General features: G+C 44.4%; 1 protein-coding gene across 1 annotated transcript in view; it reads left to right on the top strand.

The window, feature by feature from the left end:
• Positions 1 to 12653, top strand: part of GMDS (GDP-mannose 4,6-dehydratase) — a 544120-nt gene that overhangs the window by 410959 nt on the left and 120508 nt on the right. The window contains exon 8 of the mRNA XM_011984604.1: positions 11717 to 11813. Coding sequence (XP_011839994.1) covers positions 11717 to 11813 — 97 coding nt within the window. The remainder of the gene's footprint in view (positions 1 to 11716; positions 11814 to 12653) is intronic.

The raw sequence follows: 12653 nt of genomic DNA, 5'->3' as shown, positions 1-12653 counted from the left end.
CTTGAGTAATTTGAATAATTTTTGTTTTGCATTTGTTAGAAAATAGCACATTAATTTGAGTTTGGGTTGGTAGAAGATATCCAGGGAAGCAGATCAGTACCACTTGCAGTCCTGATAAAATTTAAGGTAACGTTTTAAATTCTTAGGCAGTCATTTCTATTGAGAAAGGCAGCCTTATAACAACTGCTTTCTTGTAAGAGCCTCACTGTGTGTGTGTGTGTGTGTGTGTGTGAGTGTGTGTGAGAGTGTGTGTGAGTGTGTGTGAGAGTGAGTGTGTGTGTGTGTGAGAGTGTGTGAGTGTGTGTGTGGTGTGTGCAAGTGTGTGTGGTGTGTGTGTGAGAGTGTGTATGTGTGTGTGTGAGTGTGTGAGTGTGTGTGTGGTGTCTGCGAGTGTGTGTGTGAGTGTGTGTGTGGTGTGTGCGAGTGTGTGCAGTGAGTGTGTGTGAGTGTGTGTATGTGTGTGTGAGTGTGAGAGTGTGTGTGTGGTGTGTGCGAGTGTGTGTGGTGTGTATGTGAGTGTGTGTGTGTGTGTGTGTGGTGTGTGCGAGTGTGTGTGTGTGGTGTGTGCGAGTGTGTGTGGTGTGTGTGTGGGGTGTGTGTGTGTGTGTGTGGAGCACATTGCATTGTTGGGGCTCTTTTTAGTGCTGTGTTTTGTTTTTCCTTTCCCATCAACTTACCACTAAGTACGTAGTGTGAAAAGGAAACACTTTTCTCCTACAATTAAAATGATAGTAGGATAACCCAAACAGGCAAATACTTGTCTAATTTCCTGTCATTAATCTTGTTAAATTTGGAGAAGAGAGTTGTAAGAGTACCATACAACCAGGTGAGAACCAACATCTGCTGCTTGTTGTTGTGGGGGAGTGGGTAATGTTTCAGACATGGAAATTGTTATTGTAGCCTGTGGTACTGAATTTACATTTTCAGTAAAAGTAACAAGGGCAACATTGTTACACATCAGAAAAGAAACCCATTTCTAAGGTCCTCCTAGCAGAGGTAACAAGCTGTTTTGTGCTCATGCACATTTCTCCCTTCATTTGACACTGTTTCCTGATGGATGGGATTTCTGGACCCTGGGTCTTGAGCTGAAGCCTCTGGAGGCCGATCTTGAAGACAGCGCCTGAGAAGAAAGGCCTGGCTGCAGGTTCTGGGGGGTGGATCGAGCATCCCTGCGGCCAGGGTAGCTACTGTAAGGCATTCCTCGGGTATTTGCAGAGCCTGGGACTGTCAGACTCACTGTGGGAGAGCACATCCCTCCACTCAGTTAGTTGTGGGTGATGAACAGAACTCTCACGTGAGGAGTCGTACTTCTAAGGGTTCTATGTAGGGGCAAAGTCGGGAGAAGGAAACTCGCTGCAGCTCTGTATTCTTCCCTAACCTTTCAATGTGCTGTGTTTAGACCAGCCACCTTTGATCCCTGAGATACATTGAACTCCCACCTCAGCAGCTGGCCGAAGCTTCCTTTGATGTCCATGCTGTGACCAGGTTGAGTAAAACCTGTGACACTGAATGATGGAAATATAACTCATCTTCATTCATCATCACTCAAAATCCCCATTAGAGCTGGAAAAAGCAGTCATGCTGAGAAAACGTGCCTAGAGAACCCTGAGAACTTTCTGGAGAGACTCTAAAGGGACTCAGGCCTTCAAGAGTATTCACGTTATATTCAGTCATCATAAAGTGGTTGGACTTTTCATATAAGCTTCAAGTTACCATTTAAATCAGGTCTCCTTCACTTTTTCCTCTTGCTTTCTTCTTCTCTGTCTCTCTACCTCCCTCCTGGAAATGTGAATCCTACTATCATTTATAGTTCTGAACTTCTAAGATGCTTAGATTTTTAACACTTAAAAAACAAAATACTACAACATAAGGTGATGTGTGCCTTTGCTGGAGCAAGAGACTTTTGAATTATTGGCACCTGCAAGATCTAATTTGAGCCCTGATGTCATGCTGGGCTGTGGGTCTGAGGCAACCCTCATTCCATTTCATAGTCAGTTGATGCAATTCACTAGGTTGCGGGCCCATTTTCATTCTTAACTAAGGGTCTGTTAGATCCTCAAAATAGCTGCTGCCTTCATGAGTATGTAAACAGCTGCCCCAGTACCTCACACCTCTCAGATGCTCTACACATGTGTTATTTGCTCATCTAATTTCCTCTCAATGCCAAACTAATCAAAGAGAATTGAAAGAGATTTCCTAGCCCTGGAGAAATACAGACTCTAATTGGGTGTCAGTTAATAAGAACACATTATTTACAAATATCTGTGCAAATATGAAGACATTCTGCAGATTTATTCTATCAATCCTGAAGTAATAGCCTCACAATCATGATTGGAGTTATGTCTTCAGAAAGTTAGATGTAAGCTGGTCCTCGTCCAGATTGGGAGATATGGATGATAGGAAGGAGGAAGACATTCCAGGTGGGTGGCAGGGCATGAGAAAAGGCATGGAGGCAGGAGCTAGTGCACTGTGTGTGGGCGCTGGGCAAGCTGATGAGCGAGGGTGGACCAGCCTGGCCACACTGGGCTCGTCAGATGCCTGCTCCTACAGTTCCGTCTGCTTCTCCTGGCCACTTCCCACTCATTCTTCAGGTCTTAGCTGAGGCATCCTCCCTCTGACCAACACCCTCCCTCCACCTAGTCTGTGCTAGGTGCCTACCTCCTGGCTCTGACAGCACCCTGGCTCTCTGCCATCGTTCCCTCACAAGACTGTGGTGGCCATAGACTGCAGGCTCCTTAAACACAGAGACGTGTCTGGCTTCCACATACCCGTGTCCTTAGCAACTGGCTTAGCTTACTGGCTGGCACCTAGTGGGTGTGTGCTAAAGATTTGTGGGGGTGGGAGGAAGGGAGATGTATAGACACAGTTGTGTAGGTGAAAGAGGTACAGATGCAGATGGCCCAGAATAGTGGCTGCAACTCTGGGGGTGCTTGGGCACTGGTCCTTTGGGCACTACCTACTTACTGTGGCCCTGCAGGAAGGCCTCCGTCAGTTTTGCTTTCCCCCATACAGCAGAAGCTCCATCCTTATCCATTGGGGGTGGCTAATATGCCCCAGTTGGGTAAATATAAATGAAGCAGGCAGCTAGAGCACATTTAATGAGCTGTGCAAGGTAGCGTGGACACGCTGAGGCTCATTGAAATGCTAGCTCTGTATCAGAATATCCTTTCACTGTCATTTTCACAGCCGAGGAGAGCCATCTCTGGTCTTGTCTTTTTATTATCATTATTATTATTTGATCTCTTGAGCTACTCTCAGCAGGCATCACCTCACAAGGCTTTTTCCGTTGAGTTCGTCTTCCTAGTCTGACTTCCTAGGGATGAAGCTTAAGAAAAGACTGAGAGGAGAGCCTCCCTATTAAGTAATTTCTCAGTCCTACTGCTAAAAAGAAGACAGCAAGGGAAGTATTGACCAGTTGACCCCTCTTCCTGAAAGTAATGTTTGAGGAGGTCTCCCCACAAAAATGGCTATGCCCTTTTGAGAGGGTACCGCACCTTTTCGGGTCAGACCATGTGAAACGGGTGTTGTCTGGGCCCAGGGTGGGGCAGCCCAAGAGCCTGGCTTGGCAGCCTTGGCTCCAGCAGCCCTTCCCCATGTGCCATCTGTAAATTGTTCAGCCCTGTAAACTTCTGTTCCTCCACCTATACACTGCAGATGATGCTACTCGTCTGCCTCTTGGCGCATGAATTCAGCAAGTAACATTCATAAGGGCCCCATGATAGAGAAATCACAGAATAGATGCAGGCATTAATCTTAAGAAGTGCCTTCTACATGAACAGCTGTATAATGGATTTAAATTTCACATTTTTTGTTGTAGATGGTTATTCCTTAACTACAGCATAACAGCTGGGCTTGGTACTGCCGGAAGCCCCTTACTTAGAATAATTATCATAAATAAATTGGAAGAATTCTAGGCATGGATGGAGGCTAACCGGCCTCCATTTCAGTAGCAATGCAAGAGGCCGTACACAGCTAAGGTTCTCTTAGATCCAGGGTCCACCCTTTAGACTCGTGCTGTATTTTAAATGTTAGAGTGGGTCTGTGATTAAAACAGTGGTCCCCAAGCATAAAAATGGCACCCACCCTCACTTCCCCTGTCCCACTAGCAGGTCGCCCTGATGCCCCTTGGAAGGGTGCCTCCTTCTGGCCTATGGCCTCAGCCCTTCTGCCTGCTCAAGAGGTTCAGGCTGCCGCTCAGCCTCCGCACTCAGCCCTGGCCCTCTTTTTTTTTTTTTTAAGACAGAGTCTCACTCTGTCAAGTCACCCTGGCACCCTGGCTGGAGTGCAGTAGCACGATCTCGGCTCACTGCAACCTCTGCCTCCCAGGTTCAAGCAATCCTCCCACCTCTGCCTCCCAAGTAGTTGGACAACAGGTGCACACCACCAAGCCCAGCTAATTTTTCTATTTAGAGACCTAACATGGTTTCACCATGTTGCCCTGGCTGGTCTCAAGCTCCTGGTCTCAAGTGATCTGCCTGCCTCGGCTTCCCAAAGTGCTGGGATTACAGGTGTGAGCCACTGCATCTGGCCTCTGGCCCTCCTTTGAGGCTCCCTCTCATCTTTTACAGATGCCCCTTCAGAATTGGGGTCCCTCTAGTCACTGCCTGGCCTCTCTCTTCCCCTGCTCTGCCAAAAGGCATCAAGGAGCCACCTCCACACACAGCCTCACCCCATCCACTCAGCTCCCGACACCCTATCCAAGTAGCTTTCTCTGATGTGCCCAGGGCCCTGCTCGAGTCCCTGCATCCTCCTGACATCTGCCCATCATCACAGTTTGGCAGTGCTGACCGCCCTCCTCCCTGGGCTGCTCAGGCCGCATCCTTCACCTTGGCTTGCCTCTTCCCAGGGTTGCCTGCTCCGTCTTCTCTGCAGATTTCACCTGCCCACCCTGTTAGTGGCTTTTGTGGTGATGCAGGATCTGGAATGTTGATGGTGCCAAAGACGTCAGCCCCTCCCCATCCAGAAGCAGGGTGACAGATGAATCCTGTAAGGAAGTGCTGGGTCTGTAGTGGAGCTAGTGGGACAGAATACCCATTCCGGGGACAGAGCTCAGGCTGGGCTGTGCTGAGACCCATCTTCTTCGTTCCAGACTCGCTTTCTCTGCAACGTAGAGGGGCCTGTGGGGTGGGGGTTAGTCACTCACACTCTGCTACTTACAAAGCTCACATTTATAATTCTTTTTTCCCTTCTTTATTAGATGTTTTTGTCCAGTTACCCCAGCACCCTAGTCCTCTAATCGTTGTACGGGAGTTCTCACAAATCCCTGCTGTCTCCTACCCTCCGCTTCCTCCCTGCCCATTTCCCTGGCTCGGCCCATCTGCTGGGAAATGTTCTGTGCCCTGCTGTGTGGGGTGCTCTGTGGGCCTTTTCCAACATACAGAAATGTTTGTTGTTCTGCTGCGGTACACTGTCTTATTTAAAGATAAATATTTGTTTCTGGAAATTCTATTGTCCTGTGTTACAATTACTTTGGCATTTATCTCCATGTTTCCAAATATCATGTCGTTACTGATTTTTCCCTTCTAGGCTTTATCTGTTGGCTTCCTCTTATTCAAAACAAGAGTTCTGCTCTCTTTTTCTCCCCTTGACCCATCCCTCCATTCTCTTAATACTCAATTGTTATATTGTAATTTTGGAGTCAAGTCAATATTTACTGTTACATTACCATGACTGATGAATGCTATTCATTCCAGTAAACCACATTTATTTTATTTATTTTATTTTTTTGAGACGGAGCCTCACTCTCACCAGGCTGGAATGCAATGGCCCAATCTGGGCTCACTGCAACCTCTGCCTCCGGGCTTCAAGCGATTCTTCTGCCTCAGCCTCCCAAGTAGCTGGGACTACAGGCGCCTGCCACCACACCTGGCTCATTTTTTGTATTTTTAGTAGAGACAGGGTTTCATCATGTTGGCCAGGATGGTCTTGAACTCCAGACCTTGTGATCTGCCCGCATTGGCCTCCCAAAGTGCTGGGATTACAGGCGTGAGCCACCGCGCCCGGCCTATTTTATCTTTTATGTATAATTGTCATTTGTTTACCGTAGAGCTAACAGATGCCTTCTTTCTCTGTTCTATTCATTTTCTATGTACTTATCACTAACTTTACCCCATACTCTGCCCCAGCTGTGCCAATCACCTCTCTAGGCTCTCAGACCCCTGGTTGGGCTGTCAGTCACATCTTCCTGAGGCAGCCCTGGAGCCTCTGACCTGACCCCGTGTGGACTGGCCCGAAGGTCAAACCCTGCTGTGTCCCTTCATGCTCCTCTGGGGGCTCTCTTAGCTGCTGTCCTACACTGAGCCCCTATTTCCTGACATCTTACTCAAGACTGCTTGGTTTGGTAAAGCAAAATCATAATTAGTTTCCTGAGAAGGATGCATGGGAAACAAATACTTTGTGACAAAATATACCTGAAAATATCTTCAGTCCAATCTCGAAATTAACGATGTTGCTGGTATATATTTCTAGATTGGAATAATTTTTCTTCAGAACTTTGAAGGTGTTACTCCATTGCCTATTAATTTGCAGTATCACCATGGGAAACCAAGAGCCATTCTGACTCCCAGTCCCGTCTGTCCCCTGTGGAAAGTGGTTCAGACCTTCTCTTGGTCCCAGTGGTGTGGAACTTGATCTGAGGTGGGTCTAGACCCATTCATTATTGGGGGACACCCTTTCGGTGTAGAAATGCGTGTGCCTCTGCTTTGATCAATATTCTTGATTTGTTTTAAGAGAGTTATTTGCTCTGCTCCATTTTTTCTGTACTCTCTTTCTGGAAATCCTATTATACTGACTGCCCTGAGGTACTCCAATGTTCTTATCTTCCTCCTTCTGGTCTTTCATATCCATATATTTTTGCTCTACTTTCTGGGAGATTTCTTCAACTCCCAGAAGATACTCTCAGGTATCTTCGAAATCTTCTCTTGAGTTATAGATTTCTGTTTTTTGCTTTCAACTTCTAAAATCCTGTGTTTCAAATTGTTTCTTTTTATGTAGTATCCTGTTCTTGTTTGTTTGATATCTTTCCTGATCTGTCTGAGGATATTAAAGGTGGTATATGTGGAGATTTTCTTGTTTTATTTTGTTTTTAATTCTCTTCCCCCTGCTTGTTCTGTTTCCTCCAAGTTCCTTTTTTTCAGTTTGTTCGTTTTGATTTCTATTTTTTATATATGTGATTTTCCTTATATATTTCCTGTCTCATAATACTTGGTTTTCTGCTTCTTTAAAAGTCGGGTGCCTAAAAAGCTACTTGTAAGTTTTGAGAGCATAGTTAGAGCTTGTTGGCTATTTTATTATAAGAGGACTTGATAAGGCCTTTTAGTTGGAGAATCTCTGATGCCCAGAGGAGCCTCCCCAGTGTCCTCATTGGAAGGAAATAGGCCTGACTGCCAGCCCACAGAGAGCTGGGTGGTGGGTCTCAGTATTCACCATGCATACAGTCACCTAATTTCCTCTGTCTTCAGCATGGTGACCCACTCTTCACTGAGCCCATAGCCTTCAGTCCAGCCACCTCTTACCTCAGGGAGGGTGAGGCAGTGAGCGGCCAAGCAGTGCGGAATCGGGGAGGGGATCGAGCCCCAGACTGCTGCCTACGGAGACTTGCAATCAGGCCTCACTTCCTGAGCATTTGGAGACTTCTGCAAGTGTAAATTGGGGCCATTCTCAGCTCTCCCACTGTTGGTTTAGGAGACTTTTCTAGGGCTTCTGCTAAGTCCTTTAACACTCATCCATCTGCTTTCCAGCTTCCAGAATTTGGTTTCTCACATCTCTTTCCCGCCCTCTTAGCTCATGTGAGTTTATTCCTTTTTGAAAGGTTTCTGGGGAAGGAGCAAAAGTGTGTGAAAACCACCATCTTTATCCAGAAACTAATGCTTCCTCCAGGCCTGCCTTATGGCACTGACTAAATTTTAGCTGCTGCAGCTTCCTACTTCCATACCCTAATTAAATAGCCTAATTAAATAAATCAGAATAATTCCTGAGCGGTTTTATGATATTTGGGTCACTAGAAGGAGTGTGTTGCCCCCCCACACTTAGGTCTAATAGCCCCAAATTTGACTCATGATCACTATAAGTAGTGTGTTGCCACCCCCCACCCCCACCCCAACGTGCGCGCGCGCACACACACGCAAGCACACGCACACGCGCACGCACACGCGCATGCACACACACACACGCGCGCACACACACACGCGTGCACACACACACGCGCACACACACACACACTCTTAGGTCTAATAGCCCCAAACTTGACTCATGTGGCTGACTTTGCTTTTGTTGTTCCTTCAAAGGAATGCCGAGTTGAGTGGATTTTAATAGTGCTTTATCTTGCCTTATTGTCCTTGATTCTGTTATTCTTCAGTGCTTTCTATGGCTATTTAATGCTTATTAGGAGGCAACAATTTATTTTAAAAATTGAATTATACAGGATCCGTGCTTGGTGAGCCATTGATCTAAATTAGTGGGTAGTAATTCTTGTTAATTAACCGAATCCTCTCCTCTCTGTCAAGCCACCATCATTTCATTAACATTGCAGCTCTGCTTTGAGTCATAACGTTACTTGTTAGGACATGTTGGCTGTTACCTTTTACTTGTTAATACAAGTGTTTCATGTTTTGTCGTAACTGAATGTTTTTTGGCACTTGGCAGAAACTTTTGCTTACTGCCCTCATTCAGACCTGGTGCAAATTAGAAAGTGGTTTTTGCCAACTCAATTCAGCTTTGAGCCATTTCCTGATTACATTTGCTTATTCAATGTAGCTATATTAATTGTAGAGGGCAATGCCATGCCCTTGGAGACTGTTTTGACTGTAGACAGCATTTGCAAGATGAAAGTTCAGCAGACAGCGTTCAGACAATGGCAAAAAGTCGTGCAAGGGAGCTGGTGCCTGTTGAGCACCAAAGTAGCACCAGACCCAAGTCTGACTTTCAGGCTGTATTTAATAAACCCCTTAGAGAGGGAGTGTTTCTCCTTCAGCCTTTTCGCATTTCAGCTAGTGTTACAAATCCCAAATGTTAGTCTCTGACCAGCAAAGCAATCAAAGAGAATCAGTAGTAGACACTAAAATTCAAGTGGTCTAGCCGTGCAGGCCACTGCTATAAACAGGAATTAAATGCTTTCCTTCAGCTGAGGGTGAGGCGATACCATTAACCTGATCGGCCAAAGCAGGAGTGGGCAGCTGTGGCCTGTGGGCCAAATCCCAGCTGAGGCCCTTTTTCTTTTTTTTTTAAACTGTCCTGGAGGTAAGGACAGGTTTTACAGTTTTAAAGGGTGGTTAAAAAAAAAAAAAAGAAGAAAGTAAAGAGGAAGAAAAATAAGAGGAGGAAGAAGAAACAAAAAAAGGAGGAGGAAAAAGGAAAAATATGTAACAGAGACTGTATGTGATCTGTAAAACTTTAAGTATTTACTATCTGGCTCGTCACAGAAACAGTTTATAGACCCCACTGAAGTCTAAAGACCCCTCAGGCGGGGCCTCAGTCCTCTCCTGACTCACATGCTCCCTCCCAAATCAAGAAAAGCTCTCTCCAACTCTTTACCAAGGCTCTGTTGGTTTAAAGATGTGTGCGTGCTTGTGTGCGGTTTTTTAAAAATTGAATTATAAATGGATTTGAATCACCAGTCCTCATGTTTGTGGCATTTGAGATTTACCAGTGGAAGAACAGTGCAATATTTATGTGCACATAAGTCAGCATGGCCAATCACAGACCGAATACCCAGCTACAAATGAAAAATCAATCAGCAGAACTGTAAATGGTATTTCTGTTACAACTCTTTGACTTGGTTGGAGATACGATCATGCAAGTATCTGCTGAACTTGTTTCTCTTTGCAAAGTATGAAATGTGAGCAAAAATATTTAAAACATGCCTGTGAAATACAAATATACTTTCATCTACTGAAAGCCTAACCAAAATTTAAAAAAAAAAAAAAAAGGTTCTACTTAAATAATTAACTTTAGAATTAGATAGTTAATTTTTTTAAAAATCGTGACTTAACCAATTGTCCTCCCTTCCTGTGGATATCAGCTAAGATTTGGTCTTTATCCACAGGAGATGTATGAGGGTCATCATTCCTTTAGGTTATGTTTTAAAACACTTTGAATCTCCATGCTCCAAAACATCCACTTAACTAACGTTTCCTGGTGAATTTTCCAAAAACTTCGCTCTGATACTACCTACCAATCCCCTTGCTTTGAAATTCTTAGACCTACATGACCTGCCAAACGATCTAGTCAACATTAAGAAAGAAATGAAAACAAATTACCAAACATCCCTTTTTGTGTTAATAATCAATATAAAAGTCACAGGGAAATGACCAGTTGTACAGTTGTATATTATTCAACATATTGTGCGATATAATTCTCTGTGCCACAGGACAATTTTCATATTTGCCTTGAGTCCATTGGTAAATTCAGCACACTAACAAACTGATTATTCCTCCAACAGTGAAATATCTCCCCTTTGCTACCAGAACATTCAGGTGATTCATCAGAAATAAGGCTTATGAGGCCAGTTCATGTCTTTAATTCTCAACCTATTCCAAAATGTAACTGGGATCAACATTTAATGTTCATTTTCAGTGGTGCCTGTGGCTTACATAGTCAAGTAACTACTTTGTCTTCCCCATGGTGACTCTGACCCAGACAGCACCCAGAATTGTCCTGTGTCCACAGGATTCATCTCCAGCTCATGATGCAAACCGGTTCTAATGATAAACGGTCAAGTCAAACATGCCATACTTGTTCATTTCTTTTCTTTCTTTGCCAAAAAGTTCATATGTAAAAATAAATAACCCAAATTGTATACTATTATAGAAATCCAGAGGTTACCATTAAGCGAGTGGCTTGATTTATACAAATGAGAACATAAAATGGATAAGTAGAATTTTAGCGAGAAGGTAATCTCGAAGCGCATGAGCTCATCCTGCATAGTGTGGACTTGAGGAGTCGCTCCTGGGGTCCTTCCTGCCGTCAGCCGTGGATGTTCAGGGAAGGAACTTGTGTGCAGACAGCATCCTAGCTAGGTCAGAGGAGGCTGTAGGAAAGTCATATCGATATACCCTCTCTCAGCAGGAAACGAACAATTAGTTGTGTTCTTTTTGGAGGTTTAATCATCTGAGACTTATTAAGGGGGCCCACCATTGACTGGGAAGAGCAGGAGAACTTGTATCTGATCCAGGGATGCTTTGAATGGTTAATTAGGTTATGGAACTTATTCCCAAATGGAATGCGTCAACTTAACATTGAATATCCCTAAAACTACAAAAGAAAGAAAAGAAAAAAGGGAGAGGACAAAAGACATTAATTAATTTATAATAATTAATCTAATTAATTTATAATATTTAATTTAATTAATTTATAATAATTGATTCATTTAATTTATTTATAATAATTAATGACCAAGAATAGTCTAGAGAAATACAAAATCTTTGAAATCCCAAAAGTTGCCCAATTTTCTGGCTAATCTGTTCATTTCTAAAGCCTCACTTCTGAATTCATCATGATTTTCTTAAAAAGAAGAGGAAAAAGCCCTTTCAAAACAGATCTAGAGCAGTTTGAAAGTCCCCGTTGCTTTAATAATCAAGTTGGGCATCAGGCTGTGCCGCTGCAGTTAATGAGCTTAAGCGCCCCTGCAGGGAGCGGGCTGGGGCATCCCAAGGTGCTACAGCATGGCCAAATGTTCCCAAGCAATTAGGAGCTGACTCAGTGTTTATCTTCTTTACAGGTGGGAAGGAAAGAATGAAAATGAAGTGGGCAGATGTAAAGAGACCGGCAAAGTTCACGTGACTGTGGATCTCAAGTACTACCGGCCAACTGAAGTGGTAAGGACTCCGGCCACCCAGTGCGTGGCCACATTTGGCTGGCTGACTGGGAAAATGCGCTCATGGAATGCCTGCTGCCAGCCTTTGGAGCTGTCAGTTCAGCTCCCTGGCATCCTTCAGCGTGCATTTCCAAAATCAGAAAACAATGAATTCAGTTTAAGATGATCATTCTCACCACAAACTTCATTGCTCTATAAAGGAAAACAAGAGTTAAACCCATCAAAAGAAATCTTTGATTTCAGACATGGAATTTCACATCACAAGTAGATCTCGTCATGTTGGTCTTCTATTCTAATGGCTGGTCCCTGATAGCCTACAGGATGCCTGACTTAGCAACACCCTCCCAGACCTGCAGGACATCTGGGGCCCGGAGGGCCTGCTTGCCTCTCCAGCTGGGTCAGTGTCTGTCTGTGTACTCATACACAAGTACACACTTGCACACTACACCATAAATGGTTTCCCCTGCATTTTTTAAGACTCAGGTCAGGTGCCACCCTGTCCATGAAGCCTTTCCTGGCCCATACACCAGTACTGCTGAAATTCCTTCCCACTCCTTTCTTTGTATCCGCATTATATGCTATACCTAATTCTATTACAGTACCTATTATAACTCACTATAATCTAATCATTTGTTTACATATCTGTCTCTCTTTACCAAATTGTGAACTCTTTGAGGATAGGGACTTTAAAAAAATATCTTAAGGCCAGGCATGGTGGCTCACGCCTGTAATCCCAGCACTTTGGAAGGCAGAGGCAGGCAGATCACCTGAGGTCAGGAGTTCAAGACCAGCCTGACCAACATGGTAAAACACCATCTCTACTAGAAATACAAAATTAGCC

The sequence above is a fragment of the Mandrillus leucophaeus genome, unplaced genomic scaffold, assembly GCF_000951045.1.
Source record: "Mandrillus leucophaeus isolate KB7577 unplaced genomic scaffold, Mleu.le_1.0 Scaffold27, whole genome shotgun sequence".
Lineage (NCBI taxonomy): Eukaryota > Metazoa > Chordata > Mammalia > Primates > Cercopithecidae > Mandrillus > Mandrillus leucophaeus.
Note: the sequence above shows the minus strand (reverse complement) of the source record. Positions and strands in the feature narration are given on the sequence as shown.